The sequence below is a fragment of the Camelus ferus genome, chromosome 12, assembly GCF_009834535.1.
Source record: "Camelus ferus isolate YT-003-E chromosome 12, BCGSAC_Cfer_1.0, whole genome shotgun sequence".
NCBI classification, from domain to species: domain Eukaryota; kingdom Metazoa; phylum Chordata; class Mammalia; order Artiodactyla; family Camelidae; genus Camelus; species Camelus ferus.
The window spans coordinates 3,045,484-3,069,542 of record NC_045707.1 but is presented as its reverse complement, the minus strand read 5'-3'; the positions used below and the strand labels follow the sequence as shown (position 1 = coordinate 3,069,542).

At 58.2% G+C, this 24,059-nt stretch overlaps 2 protein-coding genes across 14 annotated transcripts in view; one reads left to right on the top strand and one right to left on the bottom strand.

The window, feature by feature from the left end:
* The window catches only part of TMPRSS6 (transmembrane serine protease 6), a 35,236-nt gene extending 27,404 nt beyond the window's left edge, over positions 1–7,832 (top strand). For both annotated transcript variants that reach the window (XM_014550808.2, XM_032492160.1), the window contains exons 13-18: positions 969–1,082; positions 2,161–2,277; positions 2,637–2,805; positions 4,327–4,598; positions 6,349–6,485; positions 7,009–7,832. In XM_014550808.2, coding sequence (XP_014406294.1) covers positions 969–1,082; positions 2,161–2,277; positions 2,637–2,805; positions 4,327–4,598; positions 6,349–6,485; positions 7,009–7,167 — 968 coding nt within the window. In that variant the 3' untranslated portion in view covers positions 7,168–7,832. The remainder of the gene's footprint in view (positions 1–968; positions 1,083–2,160; positions 2,278–2,636; positions 2,806–4,326; positions 4,599–6,348; positions 6,486–7,008) is intronic.
* KCTD17 (potassium channel tetramerization domain containing 17) lies at positions 30–21,395 on the bottom strand. Of its 12 annotated transcripts, none has more exons than XM_032492168.1 (9): positions 21,165–21,395; positions 19,857–19,965; positions 17,457–17,548; positions 16,947–17,071; positions 16,397–16,492; positions 14,691–14,839; positions 14,348–14,473; positions 12,888–12,984; positions 11,046–11,263 (listed from the first exon to the last, which is right to left on the bottom strand). In XM_032492168.1, exons 1-9 carry the CDS (start codon positions 21,357–21,359, stop codon positions 11,194–11,196), a joined length of 1,059 nt encoding a protein of 352 aa, XP_032348059.1. In that variant the 5' UTR covers positions 21,360–21,395; the 3' UTR covers positions 11,046–11,193. The 12 variants fall into 12 exon arrangements, with proteins under 12 accessions (XP_032348062.1, XP_032348061.1, XP_032348052.1 ...); XM_032492173.1 differs by lacking the exons at positions 14,691–14,839; positions 16,947–17,071 and adding exons at positions 12,177–12,267; positions 12,621–12,698 and having other exon boundaries at positions 21,165–21,388; XM_032492169.1 differs by lacking the exon at positions 11,046–11,263 and adding an exon at positions 12,534–12,698 and having other exon boundaries at positions 21,165–21,394.
* Positions 21,396–24,059: the final 2,664 nt, after the last annotated feature.

Sequence of the window (24,059 nt, the reverse complement as noted above, 5' to 3'; positions counted from 1 at the left end):
GCCCGCCCACCCCAGCCCTCCTCTCTCCTCACCTCTGTGCTGGGCTGAGCCCACCCTTTTAAGCCGAGACCACCCCCTCCCCACCACATGCAGCTCCTGTTAGCAGCATCCAGGAAGGCTCTCTTGCTGTGTTGAGAGGGCAGGATGGAAGCACAGAGTCGGAAGGTGGCCTCTCCAGGGCCACCCCCAGGGGCAGTAGCAGGGACAAGCTACTGTCCAGGTGTCCTGACTCCCAGCTCAGGGCTTCTCCCCACCAGGCCATCACCCTCAGCCTTCTGTCCGGCCAGCCATCCTAGAAGGAATAGAGCAGATGAGGGAGAGGAGGGCCAGGCTGTTAAGCAGGGATGGGTAGACCCGGGGTGGCCACGGAGAGCATCCTTTATCTCCCTGCCTTGAGTGGGGTCCTCACCCTGCCACTGCACGGGTTCCAACTGGAGCTGCCAAATCTTACTGGGGTTGTTCTCACCACTGCCCAGCCCTGGCAGAAGGGACTCAGGGTCCTGATGGTGCCCAAGCCAGGACTCCCTCAGAATAATACCTCTTCCCCTGAACCCTGGCTTCTGGTCCCCAGAGTCACCATCAGGGCAGCCTGTTCTGGTCTGATCTCCCCAGACCACCCCCATCCCATCAAAGCTTTAACTATGTGAGGAGAAAAGCAGGAGGAAAGGCAGATATGCCTGCCTCTGGGATGATCCTGCCTTCATGATGGGGAAGGTGCCTCATATTTGGAACCAGAACATCTGGCTTCAAATTCTGGTTCAGCCAGGTAGCCTTGGACAAGTCACTTCATTTCTGTTTCCACCGATGGAATGGCATATCTCACAGGGTTGCTGTGAAACTCAGATGTAAAGTACCTGGGAAAGAGACTCGTGGTCGTGATGGGCAATGCAATACACGGTCTACACGCAAAGTCCCAGCTGGTTCCTCTGGCTTCCTCCCACCTGCCCCCTCTCTGTGTCCTCACACAGTTTGCAGAGCCACATTCCAGTGCCAAGAGGACAGCACGTGCATCTCACTGTCCAGGGTCTGTGACCGGCAGCCTGACTGTCTCAATGGGAGTGATGAAGAGCAGTGCCAGGAAGGTAAGGCGGGGTATGACCAGGTATCTAGAGGGAAACCAAAGAATGGGCTCAGCCAGACAGCCCAGCCCTCTGCATGCTCCTTCCCCAAAGGTTTCTGCTCTCTTGTCCGAATACTTACTGACCTGTCTATAAGTACGCCTTTATGTCCGTCCATCCATCCATCCATTCATTCATCTTCTGGTCCCTCTGACCACTTTGTCCATTGATTCATCCATCCACTCACCCATTCATCCATTGGTCTGTCCAACCACCTATCTCCCTATTGTCCATCTAATCATTTATTGGTTTACCCAACTACCTGTCTGTATGTCCATTGTTCCATTCTCCAACCTTGCATCCATCCAATGATCTTTCTAACTACCTGTTTGTCCATTTGTCCTTACATCCATTCATTTATCCATTCTTCTAGCTGCTTCTCAGTCTTCCTACCAGATCATCAAGCTACCCATTTGTTGGTCTGCCCAGTCTCCTGTCTGTGTCTCCATTGTTTTATCCATCTATCCATCCATCCATCCATCCATCCATCCATCCATCCATCCAACCAACCAAACTTCACTTGCAGACTACCCAGTGATAGGCAAGGCAGAGTGAGGAAATGGGAATAAAAGACACTACAGATGCGGTCCCTGCCCTCTGGGGATCATTTACTAGTACAGAGACCTGATGGTTGACTCTCTGGCTTTGAGCCAGAGCATAGGAAGACTGGAGGGCAACAAGGAGACCAGGCAGGGAGAGCTTGCTAGAGGAGGCAGGCCTGGAACTGGGCCTTAAAGAGAGGTAAAATTTAAATAGGCAGAAGGAAAGGAGACCAGGAGAAGGCCGGGCGGTGGAGCAGAAAGTTCTTCACAGAGAAGACACTGAGGAGCAGCGGGGTGGTGGCTGGGTGGGGCCAGGGCCTGGAAGACTGCCAGGTAAGTGGGGAGCCTTAGTCTGATGGGCGAGGCATAGCCTTGCTCCTGGGAGCCTCGTCTGAAATTAGGGGCACAGTTCTGCCTCTGGGTACCACACCTGGGGGTGGGGGGGCATGACTGGGGTCAGGGACCCACTCTGCGCCCTGCCCCCGCCCCCTCTACCCCAGGGGTGCCTTGCGGGACCTTCACTTTTCAGTGTGAGGACCGCAGCTGCGTGAAGAAGCCCAACCCGCAGTGCGATGGGCACCCGGACTGCAGGGACGGCTCCGACGAGCAGCACTGCGGTGAGCCCGCCCGCCCGTGGCCCTGGGGGCTCCGCTCCAACAGGGTGGGGTGGGGTGGGCAGGAGAGCCCTCCCCCCGCGGGACCCTCGATCATGGGAGGGAGGGAGGGAGGTGCCCACACTGGGGAGTGGAGGGAGAGCTCACTGTTCGTCCATCTGTCTCTTTCCGCACCCTCTGCCCCCTCATCTGGGTCCTGCCCACCTCTCTCCCTTCCTCACTCCATTCTCTTTCCCTTTCTCCAACCATGTCTTTCCTCTGCTCTTCCTCCATGCTTCCTCCTTCTGTCTCTCTGTGTCTTTTTTTTCCTGGTTCCTTCCTGCCCCTCCCCATCTGTCCATCCCTGCCCCCGCTACCCCCAGACTGTGGCCTCCAGGGCCCCTCCGGCCGCATCGTGGGCGGGGCCGTGTCCTCGGAGGGTGAGTGGCCGTGGCAGGCCAGCCTCCAGGTTCGGGGCCGACACATCTGTGGGGGGGCCCTCATCGCCGACCGCTGGGTGATCACAGCTGCCCACTGCTTCCAGGAGGACAGGTGAGGGGGACGGCACGGGGACAGAGACCACCAGAGATGGGCTAGGGAAGGCCGCGGCAGGTGGGTACAGTGTGTCTGAGATGGGCGGTGGGAAGCCCCTCAGACTGGCTGTTCTGACACTTGAATTCTGTCCTGGCTCCACCACAAACATACTCTGTGCCCCTGAAAAGTTTGTTCAACCTCTCTGTGCTCTGCTTCTGATATCTTGCTTTCAGTTGAGTCAGTGATTCATTCATTTAGCAAGATTTATTGTGCCAACACTATGTGCCAGGGGCTGTGCTAGACACTGGGGTACAGCAGAGAACAGAAATGCTCCATCTGGTCATCGTCCATGACCTTCTCCTCCAGGGCCTGCCTGTGACCTGGAGTGAGGGGGACCAGAGAAGCCCACAGGAAGGGGCATCCACCCCACCCCACAGACATCTTCCCCATCTGCGTGGTGGGCTGACAGTGCTGTCCATCCACCTCTAGCCTGATGTCCTGGGCCCCAGCCCCCACCCCCAGCACAGCCAGCCCTGGACTCTCCCTACATCTCCCCGTCTGACCTGGGTCTACACAGCCCTAACCAAAGACCTGGAGCCACCAGGGCACCTCCTCTTCCACCTCTCACACTCAGAGCCAGGCAGCAAGTCCTCTCAGTGCTCCGGACAAATCTCCTCTCCACACTGCCACCATCACCCCAGGGTCACCCTGCCCGTGCAGAGCCCAGCTCACATTTGCATCCTCTGCCCGGCTACCCAGGTGTTCCTTCTGGGTGCAGTCTGACTACCTGGTTTCTTTCACGCCATCCCTGGCTCCCCAGTGCCCACAAGGTAAAGAGAGACCTGATGCTGACCTGGCTTCCAGGGGTCTGCACAGCCCGGTCTCTGCCGATTCACCCACACTCAACTCCCACCCCCTCCTCCTGAGGATTAACAAGTCTCAGGGGGTTCACAGTGGCCCCCTCTATAAAGTATACTTTATGTAGAGTATCTTTATAGAGAGAAAAAAGGAGAAAAAGATTTGTCGGTGTCCTGCGCTGTGCTAATTTTTTTTACATACACAGTCTTATCAAATTCCCGCAGGGACAGGAGGGAGGGTAGAGTGCAGTGGTAGAGTATGTGCTTAGCATGCATGAGGTCCTGTGTTCAATACTCAGTACCTCCATTAAAAAAAAAAAAACAACCTTAATAATAAATAGACAATTACCCCATTACCACCAAAAAAAAAAAAAAAAAAACCAAATAAAAAAAAAATTCCCCCAGGAACATATGAGTAGATGCTGCTATTCCCATTTCACAGATGAAGTGAGTGAGACCTCGAGAGTTGCACCTAGGGTGGGATGGAGCTGGGGCTGGAAGCCAGGCAGGAGAGGGGGCTCCACAGCCAACACTGAACATGGTACCACCAGCTGCCCGGCCTAGAGCAGGGCAGGGATGGGTGTGGAAGGCAGTGTCCCAGGTGGGGAAGCTGGCCACCCTAAGGATCCGGGATGGGATGGGAGAGGCGGCCGCTGAGTGCTCTCACCCTCCCCGCCCCCAGCATGGCCTCCCCGGCGCTGTGGACGGTGTTCCTGGGCAAGGTGTGGCAGACCTCGCGCTGGCCGGGCGAGGTGTCCTTCAAGGTGAGCCGCCTGCTCCTGCACCCGTACCATGAGGAGGACAGCCACGACTACGACGTGGCCCTGCTGCAGCTCGACCACCCCGTGGTGCGCTCGGCCGCCGTGCGCCCCGTCTGCCTGCCTGCGCGCTCCCACTTCTTCGAGCCGGGCCTGCACTGCTGGATAACGGGCTGGGGCGCCCTGCGAGAGGGCGGTGAGCCGGACCGCGGGCAGGGGAGACAGGGTGGGCCGCCACACCCACCTTCTGAACTTGGAGGGGAGTGGGCAAGGGGCCTCCGGGCTCCACCCCAATGCCCTCTAGTCCTGGGATGAAATTGGGCTGGATTTCACAGAAGAAAACAACCTTTTACTATGGTCGTGGGCCCCTGCCCTCCTGGCTCTCCCCTTCCTTCCAGAAGGGCATTGAAGGAGAACCAAGGTCATGGAAGGCTACCTTGGGGGAGATGTGTGGAGTGAACGGATAGGCCAGGGTCCCCACGGCCCACAGGCAAGCTCCAACCTTCTGCTCCTCAAACAGTGGGTGGAGGGGTATGTGTCTGTGTTGGGGGGAGGCTCTTAATTATTAGTACTTTCCATATCGAGGTTAGATTTTAGGGGAGCATGGTTTCATTTAATCCATTCAATAACCCTAGTTATTGGCTATTACAGGCCCCGTTTTAAGGATGGGGAAATGGAGGCTCAGAGACATTTAGCAGTGGCTCAGAGTCACACAGCTAGAGAGGGCTGGAGCAGAGACTAGAACCCAGGACAGTGTGACACTTTGAGCCCTTGTTGTTCCTGCTACTGCCTCTCAGAAACATGAGTTTCTCCCCATCCCTCCTAAACTGACCAGAGCTGGCCGTCCCCAGAGACCACCTCTCAGTTCTGTACATAACTCCAGCCACGCCTTGCACCCTTTGTGGTGGTGGCTTTAAAAATGTGAACCACAATTTACAATCTGGAGGCAGGCAGGATTGAGGGATAATTTAAAGATGGAGAAACTGAAGCTCAGGTGAAAAGTGACTTGTCCAAGAGGATGGTGGAAAACAGTGGTAAAGCAAGGACATTCATTCATTCATTCAGTGACACTTTTAAGGGCACCTGCTATGTGCCAGGCATCAAGCTGGACAAAGGGGATTTAAAGATGAACAGGGAACACTCTTGAGGAGACAGTCAGTGCTAAGAGCTGATGTGGATGGGGAGGTAGAGGGGGCAGTGTTAGCCCAGAGGAGGGGCAGTTGAGCTGAGGCTTGGAGGATGGGTCAGCGGTGTCTCAGCAAAGGGGAAAGGTGTTTCCAGTAAGAGCACAGGTGGCAACTCAGGGATCCCTGAGAACACCCAGCACCAGAAGGGAGCCAGGAAACAGGTTGATCAGGGCGAGGATCAGCGGGGGCCGCCATAAGGACCTTGGGTTGGGAGTTCTTCTCCTGATCTGCATGAAGCCTCAGGGCTTCGAGAAAAAACACTGCTGTCTGGGCCCCACCCCAGCTGAACAGACCAGATCTCCATTCTGGGTGGGACTAGGCACGGTTTATATTGACACCCTCTGGGGGTTCTAACACGCAGCCCTCATGGAGAAGCGCTGGGCTGGACAGTGGGGAGATGCTGACGAGTTTTAGGGAGAGAGTGGAGGGGTGAGATGTGTGTTCTGGAAAAACCCCCAGGGCTGTCACATGGCAGAGGGGAGGTGGCCAAGTGGCCTCAATTGGGAGGAAGGAGGGGAGGGGAAGCAGGAGGAGGATTCTAGTCCAGATAGGTTCTGGGTGGGGGCTCTGTCCCCACCAGCCATTCAGAGAAGGAGCCGGAACAAGTGATGGTGAGGCAGAGGGTGGAGCTGGGAGGGTGGGCGGAGCAGGAGCGATGAAGGGGGCTCCTGAGATGCAAGAGGAATCGTGAAAGGAAGAATGGGGGGCCCCAGGGGCACCTCAGATCTTCTCACCTCTGCCCTCCATCCTCCCGGGCAGGCCCTACCAGCAACGGTCTCCAGAAAGTGGACGTGCAGCTGATCCCGCAGGACCTGTGCAGCGAGGCCTACCGCTACCAGGTGACCCCCCGCATGCTGTGTGCCGGCTACCGCAGGGGCAAGAAGGATGCCTGCCAGGTGACTCCCGCGGTGGGTGGGCAAGACGGGGGAGAGGGCGCTGCTCTCATCACCCAGGACCTGGCCCTCCGCTCACACAGGCTGCTGAAGCCTCCGGGCAAGGTGGGGTTGGCTGTCCCCACTTGATGGTCGGGGAAACTGAGGCTTGGGAGGTGGAGAGCCTTGCTCCAGGTTGCAGGTCCCAGAGCAGAAGAGACCTGAGGTGGGCAGGCCTGAGGCCCAAACCCAGCCCTGCTCCTTGTCCACCACAAGGCACTTTGCCTAAGTGGCCCAGCAGAGGGCTAGAAGGAGCCCACAGAAGGGAGGCAGATCTGGGTGTGGGGGACACACAGCCTCGCTTCCACAACAGCCAGGCCCTGCTGGAGGCCAGGCTGAGCTGGTTTGGGCTCCCTCCTTTTATCAGAGGCTTTCAAAGTGGATGTAACATCCTTGCTCTCCCTCAGAACATCCCTGGCAGTCGGGACCCTTGCCTGGAAGGGGGTGCTTTACCCTGACTTGGCCCCGTCTCTCCCCTCCTTTACAGGGCGACTCAGGTGGCCCACTGGTGTGCAAGGAGCCCAGTGGCCGCTGGTTCCTGGCAGGGCTGGTCAGCTGGGGTCTGGGCTGTGGCCGGCCCAACTACTTTGGTGTCTATACCCGCATCACGGGAGTGATTGGCTGGATCCAGCAGGTGCTGACCTGAGGAGCTGCCCGCCCTGCAGAGCAGTGGCCCACCTCTTGGACTCAGAGAGCCCAGGGCACCCGCCAGATGGGGGAAAAAGTATTCTGTGGATAGCAGGGCCCTGAGGGGACCGAAAGTGGCATCTTCCCTATCCCCCCACCTGCTCCCTGACATCTGCCGCAGGGAGGGCACAAGGAGGGAGGAAGGCCATTAGCTGGTGGTCCAGCCATCCACCGAGGGCCTGGGATGGTCAGCAGGCCAGGCTGGGGGACTCCCATCCAGCCTGCCCCCTCCTGATTCTCTCTTCTCCTTCCCCTTCCTCCACTGCTGATCTGGGGGGAAGAGTTCAGCATGATACATGGCTTCCAGGTCCCAGTAGGAGTGTCTGAGCCCCCTGCCCCTGCCCCAGCACAGAGGCTGCTTTGACAGCATCCACTTCAGCAGATTCCAGCCTGTGGAGCCCTCGGCCTAACTTGAGGGGTTGGGGTGGAAGGTGCCTCCGCAGGAAGGGCCCTCAGAGCCCTGGAGACAGACAAGTGGGCCAGTGGCCACTGCAAGCCAAAGGGTGGGGAGCCCTGGTTCCAGGGTCCTTCTACCCCTACCTGCCCCCACCACCCTGGCTTTCACTGCCCACCCTCACCTGGAGGTGAGCTCAGCTGCCCTTGGAATAAAGCCGTCTGATCCGAGGTCATGCTCCGGGGATTGAATGCGGCTGCAGGCGCTGATCTGACTGAACAGACCCTGCTGTCTGCTCAGCCTGTTGGCCAAGGTGGGGCCAGTGGGGACAGGGCTGGCCTCCAGAGCAGCTGCTGAGGTCCCAGGAGCAACCCTGGTGGGGGGCAACAGTTTGGTGACCCTCAGCAGAGTGAGGGCTGGGACAAGTGATGGGCTCCTTCTGGAACCTTGGAAGGAAACTAAGGGGCAGAGACATCCTCATGATTGCACCAGGGGGCAGGAGTGGAGCCTGGAGTGGAAGCCGTATCTCCCATTTCCCAGTCTACCACTTTCCCTCCTGCACGGCACTCCCTCTGCATTCTTTGAGTCATTTATTTAGCAAGCATCTCACAGGCTCCTACCACGTGCCAAGTACTGCGCTGGGGTCACAGAGCTGCACGGAACTTGGCTCCTGATCTCAGGATGGGTGGGGGTGACGATCCAGTATGAAGGGTTTTGGAGGGTAGCCTGTAACTTGGGAAGTCAGGGAAGGCTGCCTGGAGGAGGTGAGACTTGAGTTGGGGTTCAAAGGTGGCCAACGTGGGGAAGAGCATTCCAGGCAGGGGAACAGCATGTGCAAAGGTAGAGAGTCCCCAGAGTCAATGGCCTATTGGGGAACAGTACGTTGTTTTTAGTTAGAACAGAGGTTGGGAGGGGGTAATGAAAAGGAATTCATGGTCAGGGAGCAGCACACAGATTAGACGACAAAGAGCTTGGAGGTGAGCCAAGGACTGGGCGGTCTGGGGAGCCAAGGAAGGCTCTAGGGCAGGGAAGTGACACGGGCATAGATTCACAGTTTAGAATCACCACAGGCGCCAGTGTGGAGGAGGCCAGAGGCAGAGAGGCTGGTGAGGAGGCCACTGCAGAACCCCAAGGAGAAGATGGGGCCTGGACCGAGCTGGGCAATGGAGATGGACATAGGGTTGAAGGACCTTCACTGTCCTCCAGGTGCCTCAGTGGATGGGGTGAGGTGAGGGAGGACTCACCCAGGACCACTCCCAGCTGGGCTGGTAGAGGACTCATTGCTTGAGCCTGGTCACCTGGGGTGGGCTGGGGAAGGGCTCTAGGAAGGTGTCATGAACTTGGGGTGCCTCTGGGAGGGAGATGAGTTGGAGGCAGATGGAGCTTGAGAGAGAGGTCTGGAGGGACTTTAGAGCCACCATCCACGGAAGGTGGTCCAGGGAAGACAGAGGAGGTGGGGGAGACAGAGACACTGCAGATGTGGGGCCCAGAGTAGGCTGAGGGGTGTGGCCAGAGGCTGGAGGAGACCTGACAGGGGTGGAATCTTGGTGGCAGCCAAGGGTGTGGTCTGAGTGGGCGCGGTCAGGGAGGGCCGCTGGGCTGGGTCCTGGCGGAGGTGAGGGAGAGTCAACTGTGAACAAGTCTTTCTCCCAGCCTAGCTGGGAGGAGAAGGAAGCGGAGAGCCTTGGAGGGGACCTAGTCTCAAGAGGGTTTTCAAAGACAGGCAGCGGCTACCAGGTCCACATGTGGAGAGCCCTTCCCCTGCTGGGTCCCGCCTGTGGAGCTGGAGCAGATGGAGCAGGACGCTGTGGATGGGGACCTCTAGGGTGGGGGCAGGACTCCACCCTGGGGGGCCTTTGAGGGATCTTAGAGGGGGAGCAGAACACAGCTGGAAGGTGCTTTGCTAAAATGCAAAGTCACAGCCTTACTCGGATCTTAATTAGTCAAAATTAGCGAGGATGGCATAACCTATTCTTTTAACAAGCCTCCTGGTGACTCTCTTGCAAGCAAAGCTGGACACAAAAAGTGAGGTCAACTTCAGAGCGCCGAGTGGCCCAAGGGGAAGAGTGGTGAGACCCCCCCAGACTGCTGAGGGGTTAGGGGAGGGCCTCTGCCTAGGGGACCATGCTCTGCAGAGAGGTACCCCAGCAGTGCTAAGTTGCTGGGGGCAGGGGAGCAAGGCAGACACTCAGCAGGACCGAGGAGGTGAAGGAACTGGCTGGGGGTGGCGTGGGGCTTGTATTCCCTAGGACTTGGGGCTGAGGGTGGCGGTGACCAAGAGGTGTCACAGCAAAAAGCAGAGTGGTCATCCTGGGGGGTTAGGATGGAGCAAGGTGGCAGGGTGAAGCCAGGATACAGAGGGCCATCTGAACGGTGAGGTGAGGCTGGGAAGTGGGAGGCAGGGAGCCAGGCTTGGGAGGACCTGCATCCTGATTCCCGGAAGCCCAAATTCCCTATGCCCTTAGCACCCCGACCGGTCTAGGGCTGCCTGGAGGCCGGAAGAGACCTGTGTGACTCCAGGGGGCTGGTACCTTCCAAAGTTCACCCAGTAAGGCAGAGTCGGTCCCCTCGGTGTTTGGCCACTGGATGTAGGATCCAGCCACAACGCCCCTCCCAACATACCCAGGAGAGGGTATGACAACAGGGCAGGGTCCCTGAGCTTTAGGAAAAAGCCCCACTACCTTTGGGCTGTCTATCTCACCTTGAGTTTAGCTCTTGTCCCCAAACGTGGCCCAGAGAAAGAGAGGGAGGCAGCTAGCCTGGCTGTTTCTTTAGGTTTTATTCCACGGTGGGGTCGGACACAGCTGAGAAGCAAGTACCCAGCCCGGGAGACCAGAAATGCAGGAGGGGGCTCCTCACTCAGCCCCTGCCACCCCAGACTCTTCCCTGGGCAGAGGGAGGAGTGTCCCCCTTCCCCTTGTCACCAGTTCCTGAGTGGCCGCACTGCCCCTCTAAGCCATGGCCTGCCTCCCTCTGGGCCAGGGCCCTCTATAGACGGGGAGAGCGTGGGGGTGGGAGCAGCCAAGGTGAAGGCCAAGTCACACATCCCCTGCTTCCCACAGGGCCGACCCCCACACCCTCCATCTCCCACCAAACCCTGAATCTCCATCCAGGGCTAGACAGGTCCCCCACTTCCGAGGGAAGGGTAAAGGGAGGGCCGCCCCGTCCGCGCTTTATACACTCCCTGAGGGTTTTCCGGGACTTTGCTCCTCTTTGTAACCTCACAACAACCCTGTGAGGTAGGTAGGGCAGGAAGTGAACCCATCCGACAGGCAGACTAAGGCTCAAGGAGGTGACGTGACTGGGCTGGGAGGGAGCGTATCTGCCATGCAGCTGGGGGACCCAGGGGAGGGGACGTGGGGGCCCGGGAGACACAGCTGGACAGCGCCACGCTTTGGCCACAGGCAGGTGGCTCTGCCCAGGGGCCCAAGGGCCCACCTCAGGCCTTGAGAGTTCCCAGAGGGCCTCCACCTGGCCCCCAGGGGCAGGGGTAAATCACAGCCCCACAGGTGTAGACAGAGGCGACAAGGGGGAGAACTCTTCCTCCGCCTCGAGCCGGGGGCCCACCCCGTGGTACAAAAATAAAGGATTTCAGATCGGAACCCCAAGTCCCTGGAGGTGATCTGGGGCCTCACATCCGGGTGCCTCTGGCTTGTAACAGCTAGAAAATAAGAGGGGGCAGGGGGATGGGGTGGGGAGTGGTCAGAACACCGGGAGGGGGATGGGGGGACCAGTGAGGAGGGGGTAATGCAGGGCCAGGAGAAGGGCAGAGAGGAGATTGAAATGGAGGGAGGGCAGGGGTGGGGGAGAGAGGGAGAGAGAAAGAGGTCGGTGAGTCACAAGGTCCTTTCTGGGAGGAAGGAGGGGGGCTAAGGCCCAGAAAAAGTGGATTCAGAGCTGAGGAGGAGGGGGAGCGGGAAGGGAACCCAGCTCACCCGTCCAGGAGCCCCAAGCCCCATCTCAGGTCCAGTGGTGGCCAACTAGGAGGCCAGATTCTGCCAGGACTCCGGCCGGGGGTCAAGGCCAAGAGAGGCTGGTCACCACTGTCTCAGGCAAAAGGTCCCAGAGAGCAGCTATTTGTCCTCATTTCAGAGGCAACTGTGGCCCAGAGAGGGACAGTGACTTGCCCAAGGTCACACAGCAGGTAGGTAAGATTGAGTGGGCACCTGGCCAGGGTTTTTTCTGCCACACCTCAATCCTTAGCCAGCTCTAGCTGACTCCTCGTAAACCCGGGGAATCCAAGTGTGGCCTGTCCTTCCCACCCTTGCAGAAACAGGGAACCCAGTGCCATGAGGCTGTGACGCAGGAGCTCTTGGACATGCAGGATGAGTCCAGGGCACCTGGCTTCCGTCTCCCTTCCCTCCTTCCCAGCCTGGCTCTGGTGCTGATGGGCAGGTGGGAAAGAATTCCTGCCCCTTCGTCTTGTCTCAGTGCCTCACACTCAAGGCCAAGAGAGGCTGAGAAACTTTGGTGAGGGGAGAAAGTCAGCCAGAAGTTCAGCTCAAGTCCAGGGAAGGAGAGGTGAGCACCCTCCTGGCTTTCGCTCCTCCCTCCAGCTCCACCAAGCTACAAACCAGGAATGGCATCTCTGGGGGTGGGCGAGGGGCCAAGGAGAAGCCCTTACTGCAAGCACAGCCTCAGGTCTGAGGGGGTGCAGACGGGAACCTGCAAGGAGGAAATGTGAGGAGGAGGCGAGGAGGTGAGGTGCTGGAGCAGGGCGGCCCAGCCTCAGACGTGCCCAGCAGGGTCAGTGGGCACAGAGGAGGTGCAGCTGTGCCCTTCCTCCCCTGGCCGGGAGGCAGGAGGTACCAGAAAGGATGCAGGATGCGGCAGGCAGGATGCTCTGGGATGCAGGGCCGTGGCGCCTGGGTGGAGGGCGCAGGAGGCTGGGACCAAGGTGGCCCCGGGATGGAGGCGTGAGCAGGCAGAGAGAAAACCCGGACAGGGGCAGAGAGGGAAGAGGCAGGGTGTAGATGAGATCCAGGAGGAAGAAGAGGTGGATGAAGATGAGGCAGGACCTCCAGCGGGAAGCGGAGGAGGAGGAGGAGGCGGTGGTGGGAGGGAGAAAAGGTTAGCGGGATCCTGAGATGACTGGGCTGCAAAGAGAAAGTGAGAGAAGGGATGGTTATGCAGGTGAGGCGCCAGGCACGCGGCTGAGCTAACCCTGGTGGGCCCACCCCCCGGCCATCCCCGGGCCCCCCAGGTTCTGCAGCTGGCTCCAGCAGGGAGTGGGTGGGAGGCTCCGGCTTTTGTTAGCAATCATTCTCCTTGGGGGTTGGCTGCACCTTTCTCCTGTGTATCTGCCTCCACCTGCACCTGTGCCACCTCCACCTCCACCTCCTCCTCCTGCTGCTGCTCCTCCTCCAGCTGCTCCTCCGTGCTCTGTGGACCAGCCGGCGGACCCAGGGAAGAAAGAGTGCAGAACTAACGAGGGGGCCAGGGCTTGCTGGCGACGGTCCCCACAGGCCCCCATCTCAGGGAGAGCAGGTGGGCAAGATGAAGGGGGACCTCCAGGGGAGGGGATCACTCAGCCAAAGAAGCTGGGGCATCTCGTCTGGTTGGTCAGTCCCCTGGGAAGCCTGGGAAGAGTCTGGGGGTGGGGTGGGAACCAGCGGAGGGTGGGGTCCTGCTGAGGATGCTGGGGGATCAGCTGCTGTGATGGAGAGCAAGGCTGGGTGAGGGGGTGGAGGAGAAAAGGGGTGGGTGTGTGGCTGGGGTATCCTTGAGGGGCACCTGAGAAGGCCTCATTTTAGGCGGACTGACCCGGAGGAGAAATGAGACCAGGGCAAGCCCAGGGCAGACAGCACCCAGATCTGAGATGCCAGCAAGAGGCTCTGGCAGCCCAGGTCCCGAGGCTTTGGCCCAGAGAGGCAGGAGCAGCGGGCTCATGCGCACCCTTGAAAGACCACACCAGCCACTGGCCCTGATGGGGGTGGAGTGGGCGGGGGAAGTCACAGCACAGGGAGGCAGACAGACAGACGGGAAGACAGAGTTCGTTAAGTCTCCACCACACAGGGACAGGCTCCTAGAAGGAACAGTCTCCCTCCTTCCCAGCCTGGCTTGCTGCCTGCCCCGCTGGTCTTACTGAAGGCCCCCGAGGCTTCTGACCAGCTCTGGGTCCAGGGTGGCAGGACCTCCGCTCAGCCCCCTCCCCGCCACCAACTGATGTGGCCTCACAGGCCAGGGCGGAAACACAGGGCTGGACCCCCCCAAGGGCTCCTGACCCCTCTGCTGTGGAGCCCGAGGAGGGAGCCTGGGGGAGGGGCAGGGTTGACAGATTTGGCTGCCCCACCCCAGCCCGGGCCCCAGGGAAATAAACTGGCCATTGAGATCCCAGAAGTTCCAAGCTTGATGGCACCCTCGCAAGCACGTGATCCACCCCCCTAACTTCTCCAAGAACACAAGGTGCCGAGAGGGGACAGGACTTGTCCAAGGTCACCATGCCTAGTTCAGTGCACTCCCCCTTGTGACACACTACCCCGTGGCCACCATGTGACCATCATTCAAGTGGCATCTAAGTCCACTCTCGCTGGGCCCTGAGGATCATCCCATCTCACTGCCCCCCTTAGCCTGGGCCTGGGTAACTGGCATGAGCAGACCACGGGTGGCATGGGATGGATGGCATGGGCCGTGGCCAGGGGGTTATGCGTGTACAGCAGGAGGAAGAAAGAAGCAGCAGGGCTGGCTAGGGGGAGGGCAGCGAGGGGAGGGGGGAAGGAGGGGAGGTTGACTTCGGGGGGCTCACCTTGGTCTTGCGGCTGGACTCGGAGCTCGGCCCGTGCGGGGAGCTGTAGAGCTCCTTGGACACCACGCACAGGAACTCCGCCTGGTCCTCGCTGCCGTAGTTGTAGGAGGAGCCGATGTTCACCAGCTGGAGGGGCGGAGCGTGGAAAGAAAATGATAGGTCGGGTTGGGGAGTCGGGGAGTGTGGACGTGGGCACCTGTCAAGATACCAGCTGTGTCCCAGTCTTGCTGTTCCGTTCAGGCCCATCCCTGGGTTTCCAGAGGACAGCTCTAGTTGAAAGTCAGTCCTCCCCTCCTGCTGCCACCTATGCCCTTCGGTCTGTTCGCAGGGCCAGCCTACCCACCTGGCTCGGCTGGGCCTGGTCCTTCGAGGAAGGCTTTTATCACTGCTGCTGCTCCCCTGCCCAGCCTGGTCCCAGGTCTAGCAGGCCGCCTTCTGAAAGTAGGCAGAGGCCTGTAACGGGCAGGTTGTCCGTCTCTGTCCCAGATGTGGCTGAAACAGCCCCAGAACCAGGTTGCAGGGTGGAGTCGGCACGACCCGGTGGAGCCCCATAGAATATGCTGTTCACTTGGGGAAGCAGAGGTGGAACAGGCCGCCCGTTCCGTAGGCCGGTGGCCCCGACCCACGTGCTCAGCCTCTGAGAGCACATGCAATTGCCCAAGACTCCCATAGGCTCTCAAGAGTGACCCCATCTTTGTTCTGGGGTCCCTAGAATAACCACACCTGCAGGGGCCCTTCTGGCTGATAAAGGCCCTGCACACGACAGGTCTCATTCAGCCCCAGGAGCCCTCACTCTGCAGGCAGAGAGAAAAATCAGCCCCTTTGGCAGATGAGGCTTTGGAGAGGTGGTGGCCTGCCAGAAGTCCCACAGCCAGGAAGAGCAGAACAGGATTTGAATCCGGGACCCCGAGTCCTCTTTCGGGTCTTACAGACTTAAATGCTTCTGATAATTCACAGGATGCTAGCTGGCTCCAATGTCGAGAGGCCTACCCTGGGCCAGGGACTTTATCAACAGTCTTTCTTTTTCAGGGAGAGGGGAGGAGGCAGTGGAGGTAATTAGGTTTACTCACTTATTTATTTCTTAATAGAGGATTGAACCCAGGACCTCATGCATGCTAAGCAGGCACTCTACCACTGACCTATACCCTCCTCCTCAGTCTTTCTAATCTACACAACATCCCTGCAAAGGAGGCACTACTGGCCCACATCACAGATTACAGAAGTGAGGCCCAGAGAGATGTGACTTGCTTGAGGTCACACAGCGTATCAGTGGTGAGGCCTAGATATGAATCCAGTGAATGCACTGGGTTTGTTCCTCTAGACTGTCCGGCCATCCTGCAGAGCCTGGGGTTCTCCCTTCTTCAGCCTCCAGGTGCAAGGGGGCTCGTGTGGATAGCAGGTTAGCCCAGTCCTTCTCCTTCACTAAGGGCAAATCTGACCTTGGGTTAACTGTTCCTCTGGAGGCCTGAGAGAGGTGTGCATTACTAGGGCAGCACCGTTTATGGCTAAAAATCTCTCCTGATTGGGAAAGTGCATGGAGACTGGGAGGGAGTATGGGTCACCGTAAGTACCTCCCGGGGGGCCTCTGCTCTGGGCTTCCCTGAATGTGGCAAAGCTTGGAACTGGGCGTGTCCCTTGCGAGGACCCGGAAGCTATATCTGGGGAGTTAATACAAGAAGTGTGGACCCACAGGGGCTTCCGCTTGCCTATGTACATCTTGTCTCCTTGAACCAGAGCTGTCCCTGGGGGGGCCAGAGATTTACATACTGCAGTCTAGACCACTTCCTGGTCGCTGGGAGGACTCTCACTAAAGAGGATTCCCTGGAGCTGCCCTGTGGCCAGTGGGCCTTCCATCCTTTCTCCCTCTTGGTCAGTCTGCTGCCAACTGTGGCCTTTCTTCATCTTGTTTAGTTAGACTCAAGAATTGGTGCCCCCCGTCCCAAAAGGGGGCTGCAGTAAGGAACCCAAGCTGGGGCTGAGGGAAGGGAGGGGCTTGCTTTGCCCGGAGGCTGGGAGTTCCTAGTTGTGGCCCCTGAGCACCCAGCCCACCTGCTCGAAGCGCCATCCATCGGACATGGTGGAGACCATCTGCGTGAGCTCCTCCTCCTGGCACTGCAGCACGCGGTACACGTGCTTGGGCGGGACCTGCAGGCAGAGAGGTGATGTGGAGGGCACCTGTGGGAGGGCCAGGCGGCTCGGGATGGGGAAGAGCATCTGCCCTCCCCCCACCATCTACCCCTAAGAAGGCGAGAAGGAAGCGAGGCGGGGAGGGGACAGAGTGGGAAGACAGGAGCCATGTCCTGAGTACCTACTATGTGCCAGGTACTCGACATGCATGATCTCACTTAATCCTTCCCAAACCCTAGAGATTATGGGATTTTCATGGAAGCTCAGAGAGGGTCAGTTACTTGCCCAAAGTCACCCAGCTAAAGAGTAGCAGAGCCAGGACTGGAATACAGGTGATACAAAAGGGAAAGAGGAGGGGAGTGGGGGACATTCTGGGTCACTAATTGAGGCAGCCCTTCCAGAAGAAATGGAGCACCCCCTTTCAATCTCCTGGGGCTGGAAGATGGTACCTCACTACCCATTTCCCACCCACCATGGCTTCCCCACGGTGGGCAGAGAATCTTTCCAGCTCCTCCTGCAGACTGGCCACTTAGGTCCAGGGTCTAAGCTCAGAAATGCCAGCTCCAGCAGCGTGCGCTGTACCTTCCAGGGGACCACCTGATTCCACAAAAAGTACCAATCCTGCATTGCCCCCCACAAGGCCCCCTGTACCTCCACACTGACCCCGTTTTGCCTGTGAGGAAGGGAAGGGTGGACAGTTCTCAGCACCTCTATATTTCACAAGAGGAAATCAAGGTCCAGAGAGGGGCATGAATGGACCAAGGTCACACAGCAAACAGAACCAAGGCAGGGACAGGACCCAGTGTCCATCTCCCAGTCTGGGGCGTTGCTGGGCAGTCTGGGGACAACCACCCATCCCCTTACAGGAGAGCTTGGCCTCCCCAAGTCTTCCTCCTGCCTCCCTCTTTGGCTCTGCTCCCTCTCCCCCACTGCCCCCTGCTCTGGCCACAGAAGCTGCCCCACTGCCCCGCTGCTCCCCGACCTGTGTGACGGTATAATCCTTCTCCTCCATCCGGTCTTTGATGATGCGGATCAGCGGGCCGATGTTGTAGAACTCCGCTTCCTCCAGGACCCCTGGCACAGACAGAGCAGCCCCTGGTCACCCCCACTGCCCCCATGCCCCATTCTCACCTAGTCCCCTCCACCTCCAAACCCACCCCCGGCTCCAGTCACAAGAGGGTCATGAGCATCTCTGAGTTCAGGGATCAGGCAAGAGGGAACACTTCCTTCCTTGGGTCCCACACTCTCCATGGCAGGGGCGAGAGGCCACCACTCAGCAGCGTGACATCCCTGCTATGCTGAGCATGGTCACCCAGGGACGCCTGCTGGTCCCCTATCTGGGGGCTGCTCTAGGGCTATCAAGAGGCAGCGGGCTTGTTGGGTTGAGAAGGGCCTTGACTGGCCCCCAAGGACATGCTCCCATCTCTGAAACACATGCTAAGGGCAGGCACCGGGTTAGGCACGTTCTGTTCTTTATTGTAGTTAATTCTCAGAACGAGAAGTAGGTACTTTAATCACCCCCAGTGAACAAACAGGGAAACTGAGGACCAGGAAAAGCAGCAGCTGAGCAAGGCTCAAGAGCTGGGATTCAGAGCCAAGTTCCTCTGACTTCAGAGCCCACTAAGTGCACGATCTTTGTGCACCTGCATCTCTCCGACCACCGCACTTTACAGTTTGCAAAGCCCCTCCTGTGTTCATCACAAGCCCCAGGGCCATGGAGAAGCAAGCATGACTGTCCTCATACAGTTAAGGGAACTGAGGGTCTTAGACACTGAGGGAGTCACCTCTCCAGTGAAGCACACGGCCCTCAGCCTTTGGACTTCCCCTAAGCTCCTGCAGGGAAGGGACACTTCTGGTCCTTTCCATGACTAGCCTCTGGGGACAGGGCCCATGCTGATCTACCCTGCTGTCCCTGGTGCCCATGTCAGTGAGTGCTGCTGCCTGGGTGCCCCCGTGGAGCCCTTCAGATGACAGACAACCAGCTCGGCATCACGAGTGCTCGGTGCCACTGGGCTAAGTGACACACTTGTATTTGCTCTTTTTATCCTCACAGCAGCTCAGCAAGGTGGGTGCTACTGTCACCCCATTCTATAGATGCAGGCGTGGGGGTGCAGACGGGTAAGTGATGTTCTAGGTGCCACACAACTAGTCAGTCTCCTCCCAGACTCCCCTGGTACCCTGGATGGGAGACCGAGCCCTGTCTGAAGGTGCTGGGAGTGCCAGGGCTTTGACAAACTCAGAACCTGTAAACAGATGTTGGCTGTGATGCGGCTGGAGCATTTACCTCCCTCCCCGTGGGACCTACTGTTGCGCCCAGGCCACGCCTGTGGTATCTGCATTCCCCCAGGGGCTGCCAGGAAAGCTGTGGGGCTCTGCAGAGCTGATGATGGGCTCTGAGTTTGAAGACCTGGCCCCCCGGGGAGCCACATGGCCTCTAGATCACTGTGTCCCATGGGGATAAGGAGGGAAGACTGTGGGCCCGACTGAGGAGATGGGATGTGCTGGACATGTACAGGGTACAAGCCCCGGGACTCATACCTACCGTCTCAGAACTTGTTCTCTGCAATGTACATCGCCGCCCACCCCTTCATACACACAAGTAGAGACTCAGAAAGGAGAAGTGACATGTCCAAGCTGGCCTGGCTGCGTCACCTGACCCAGAGGCACACCTTGTACCCTAAGAAGAATGCACTTGGCACCAACTGTAGTCCCTGTTCCTGCGGCTCTGCCAAGAAGCCATTCTCCCAGGCATGGCTTCCCCACGTCTGTTGGGCCCAGAAGTGAGCATCTACAGGGCCTCAGCTACCCAGGCCTGGGAGGGACCACAGCCGCACTGGGGAGCAGGCTTCCCTCCTCCCCTGCTCTGCCCACAACCAGCACCACCAGCACTGTGCTACCAAGGCTGCCAGATTTGGGAAGAGGCACCCGCTCCACCCACCTGCTGACTGTCAGCCCTCACCAGGCTTCTGAGATGCCGGATCACCCAGAGAAAGAGAACTGCATCTCTTCCCACACTCATCTCCACCCTGTTCACAACTGGCTTCCCAGGAGACCCAGAGAAAGGGCATCCCTGCCCACAGCAGAGGCTGCCGGCCTCGCTGGCTCCCTCTGTCCTCTGTCTCCATGTTTCTGTCACTCCCTTCAACAACACCCAGTGGAAGCATGGGCCAGTCAGTCACCTTGACAGAGCCTCCAGGTTCAGCCTGGCCAGAGGCTTTGGGATTCACTCCTGCCGGGGATGAGAAGAGGCAGGAAACATGGAAGAAAGCAGATGTTCCCTCCAGATGGGAGAAATGGCTTTGGACCTCCACGGAAGGCCCTGGCAGGCTGCTGAGCACAGGGCTAGGAAGTGGGCCCCTGCCAGCCTCCTGGACCAACTTACCTTCCTCAGCCATGTCCTTGTCCAGCACCAGTTTGCCATGCCGGAGGAAGTTCAGGATGGGCCCAAAGTAGGTGGGGTCGCGGTCAATGAGGTAGGCCCCGGTCTCATCCTATGGGGATGAAGGATACAGGCAGTGAGAGAAGAGCGAGCTCCCTCCCCTGCCCAACCCTGCACATACCGCCTCAGTTCAATCCCAGTAAAGGATCAGAGGGAGGGAGGGGGTGTGGAGACTGCTCTTCCCCAGAACAGAGCAGCAGGATGGAATAAAAAGGCTTTGAGGTCAGATACACCTAGGTTCAAATCCAGCGTCTGCTTTTTCCTGACTGTGTGACCATGGGCCAGTGACTTGGCCTCTCTGAGCCTCACTTCCTCTGCCCCATAACTAGAGGGCATTGTGAGCATCCAGTGAGGTCTGAGTAGCACCGACTCAGAGTAGCGCTCAGGGATTGCCCCTCTTAGAGTTTGTTCCCTGAATCCAGTCCTGTACTGTCTCCACCAGATCTCCAGTTCTTCTGGGGATGTTTACAAGTTTCCAAAGGAGCTGCTATTTCACTGGATACCCTCAGCCTGCAAGGAGGCAGAGAGGGCATCAGTACAACTCTACAGAGAGAAAACTCAGACATCACCAGGTGAGGGAACTCATCCAAGGTCACAGCATCAGAAGGTCAGGAAACGGGAGAGAGGGGGCCTTAGAGGTCATTGCCAGACCAGCCCCCTGGGGTTACAGACAGGGGCTGGGCCTAGAGCAGCGAAGGGTCTGACCCAAGGTCATGCAGACAGTTTGCAGCAGAGCTGAGACGGGAACCCAGAAATGGTGCCCCAGGCCAGAGCTCCTCCCTAATGAAGCCCAGCTCAGAAGCTACTCCAGGATTTCTCCACCCTGCTCTCGGCACCCCTGGGCCACCCACACCCCAAAGGGCAGGGAGGAGCAGCCTCAGTAACTCCTTCTGTGGTGTGGGAGTCCAGTTTGGGCAGGAGAGAAGGCCTTAAGTGTCCATCCCTCTCCACAGCCCCAAAGGACAGGGAGCGTCCCCATCCATCAGCTTCCTGGGTTGGAAGCCCAGGGTAGCACTCAGAAGCTGCAAATGGCCGCAGCCTGGCGTTGTCCTGTTGCCACGGCAATGGGCACATCCCTCACTCTCGGATCCACTTCCTTCTCCCCTCCTCTGGCCAGTTCTTCCCGCCTCCAGCTCTTGGGAAATAAACCCAGCCGGCTTTCCAGCCCGGCGGGCGGGCCAGGCCAAACAGCCCGGATTCAGGCGAGGGAAGGCTCCCTAGCCCGACGACCGCCCACCCCGCGGGCCTCACCCGGTCGGACTGCAGCTCTTCCCCCTGGCACAGGCGGCTGAGGAAGGACTTCTGCTCGCGGCACAGCGTCTGCCGGGTGGTCAGGAACACCGTGCCCCCCACGTTGAGCCGCACCCACTTGCCCCAGCCGCCCGCCCCCGCCGGCGGCGCTGCTTCGCCAGCCTCCATCCTCATCGCTCTCCCTGGCGTCTGCATCCTCCAGGCAAGGAGGCTGGAGGCGGGCAGGTGCCGCGCGCCGGGCATGCCGGGAGCTGTAGTCCGCACCGCCCCGGGCGGGTGCGCCGGCGGGTGAGGGTCCGCGGACGCCCGCCATCCTGCCTTCCCCAGCCCCGCCCTGCTTTGCCCTTCCTGGGAAGCCCACAAACGGGGGTCTCTTGAAGAAGCCCTTTGGCCAAATGACTGTCTTTAGGGAAGGTCAAGTTCGAGGTCACTGGGAAAATAGTGAGTGATACCCCAAATCAGCAATCATCCCATTTGGTCTCCACATTATTGTTTTCCCTTTGTCCAGTCTGGGTTATCAAGCAGCTGACATGAGAGGAAACTTCTGCCTCCCCAAATTTTCATAGCATTTGCCTGTATCTGTTTTCTAATATTCTTTCATTCTGCCCTTTCGGGAAGCAGGGGTAGAGCTGGGTTCTTTCCCCACATAAATTCTTTGAGGACAACACAGCTGGGCTTAAAGTTGGCTCAGCACCTTCTATAGCCCAGACGCTTTATGCATATATATTATTCACTGATGCTCTCAGCAGCCGTGAGAGCATCAATGAGTCAGTGAGGTTGGTGTTATTTGCACCCATTTTACAGATGAGAACACAGAGGTGAAGTGCTCTGCTAGACTCACACAGCTGGTGAGTGGCAGGTTGGCACTAACCAGGTGGGTTCCAAGTGCATTTCTACCACCGAGACCCTTTCCTGATCCCTGCCAGGGGTTGTCAGAGCTCCTTGGGGAAGATTTCTAGGGAGGAAGAGTGGAGATGGCACGGAATGAAAGTCAGGAGATCCTGGCTCTTGCAGGCCTCAGTTTTCTCATCTGTAATTCAGGACAGGGGGAGGGGGGGATTGGTTCTGAGGGTGCTCTCCTGAACCAGATAATTCGGAGGTGGGACTGCTGTCATGGGTCCTGCAGGATGTGGGAAGGGGGAAGATCCTCATGTGATTTGGGACCAGGGAGGGACAAGGACTGAAGGGAAGCAGTCTTCTTTAACTTCCTTTCCTTCTCACTGTTTCAGTCCTGGTCCTGGATTAAGGAGGAGGGACCTGAGGGTCCCCTCAATGATGCCAGTGTCACACACACTGGCAGACTGGCCTTGTGCCCAAGGAAGGTCCTGTTACCCCTCCAGCTCTGCCTTCTCCATAAACCTTTCCCCTTGGCAGGGAATGGGTCAGGTCATAGCTGCTGGAATCCTGCTCCTGGGAACCTGTGCTCTCTTAAACCCAAGTTCACGTGTGATCTCGAGCAACTTCTTCTCTGAACCTTTCTCTTGTGCAAAGTGGGAATTGTGGTGAAGATTAAATTATATGATGTCTGTAAAATAGCCAGCATAGTCTTTGAGATTTTAATATATTGAATAAATGGATGAGTGAATAAAACGGGATATGGGATATGAACTGGCCTTGGAAGATCAGCAGCACTCCTGGCCCTTGCTGAGTCCTCAACCATTGTCAGTTAAAACAAAGCCAGAGCAGGGAATATTTCTTTTCTCACTTCAGGGTTGTAGGCAGGGAATGACATGGCCAGATTTGTAACTTGGATCACTCTGGTGCTGCAGGGGGGATAGTTCAAGACAGGATAAGGAGTGAGGGGTGCGTGAGGAGCCGGGAAGCCCCAACCAAGGCAGCATCAATGGGCAAAGACAGGAGTGGGCGGATTCGGTGGATACCTGGGAGGCGGAAGTTGAGGTTGCAGGGACTGTGGGAAAGAGGGAGGTGGAGGAGGAAGGTGGGGCCATGCTGACAGCCCTGGCTTCTGGCTTGAACTAATAGTGTTTCCCCGAAGCAGGAGAGGTGGATCTGGGGAGTGAGCAGGGGTGAGGAGATCAGTTTGAAGCCTCATTTGCAGTGCCTGTGGGGCAAGTGACAATTGTCCCTGTGGGTGTGATACTTGGGAGAGCAGCTTGGGCTAGAGAGGAAAGGTGGAGCTGTCTCAAGCCTAGAGCAGGAAGGAGACCCTCCCAAAGAGGACATGAGAGTCCTGGACCTGGGGGCCTGGGAAGGCTTTCCTGGGAGGTGGCTCCAGGCAATGGAGAGGACCGGGCAAAGTCTGGAGGGCAAGGAACAAGAGCCCTACTCCAGAGACCAAGCGTGGGCCAGCTGTATTGAGCAAGTTCACGTAAGCAGTGAAAGCTGAGAAGGCGGAAGTTCAGCGTCCTGGAGCTGCGGGAACTCAGGGCTTGCCTGACCCAGCCTGCAGATGTGACGAGGGTTGGAGGCATGGAGTAACTTGCACAGGATCATTCAGCAGATATGGGGCAGATCTCACATTTCTTGGGCCAGCCCTCCCCCACCTGGGGTGCCTCTCCCCGGTGAGGAGCCTGGACGGCGCAGCACTTAAACAGCATCAAATTTTTCAACCAAGGAAGAACGTTGTCACTTTGGGAAGTTTCATCTGGCGTTATTGGTGCACAATCGGGATGGGGCGAGAGCCAGGGGGCCAGGAGGGAGAAATGGGGGTGACCTGCCCAGGGCCCCTCTCCCTCCTTCCCATAGCCCCATTTTCTTGTGTTTCCCCCCACTGCACAGTGAGCTTGGGGACAGACCCCGTCCCTGGGCAGCCGTATCGCAGGCGTGTCACACTGGGCCTGGCTTGGGGTGGGGGGCGAATGGAACAGAAACCCCTGACACTGAGCGTGTCTTTAGGACACTGGCTTCTGTGGTATTTTGTTTCACTGCTTTAGT

Excerpts from the sequence above, each read along its gene's own strand:
- KCTD17 (XM_032492161.1), bottom strand. The coding sequence starts at position 21,359 with ATGCAGACGCCAGGGAGAGCGATGAGGATGGAGGCTGGCGAAGCAGCG. Across the intron at positions 17,549-19,856 it reads CAAGGACATGGCTGAGGAAG|GGGTCCTGGAGGAAGCGGAG; the intron begins GTAAGTTGGTCC and ends TGTCTGTGCCAG. Across the intron at positions 14,840-16,396 it reads ATGGATGGCGCTTCGAGCAG|CCACATCTGGGACAGAGACG; the intron begins GTGGGCTGGGTG and ends GGGCTGTTTCAG.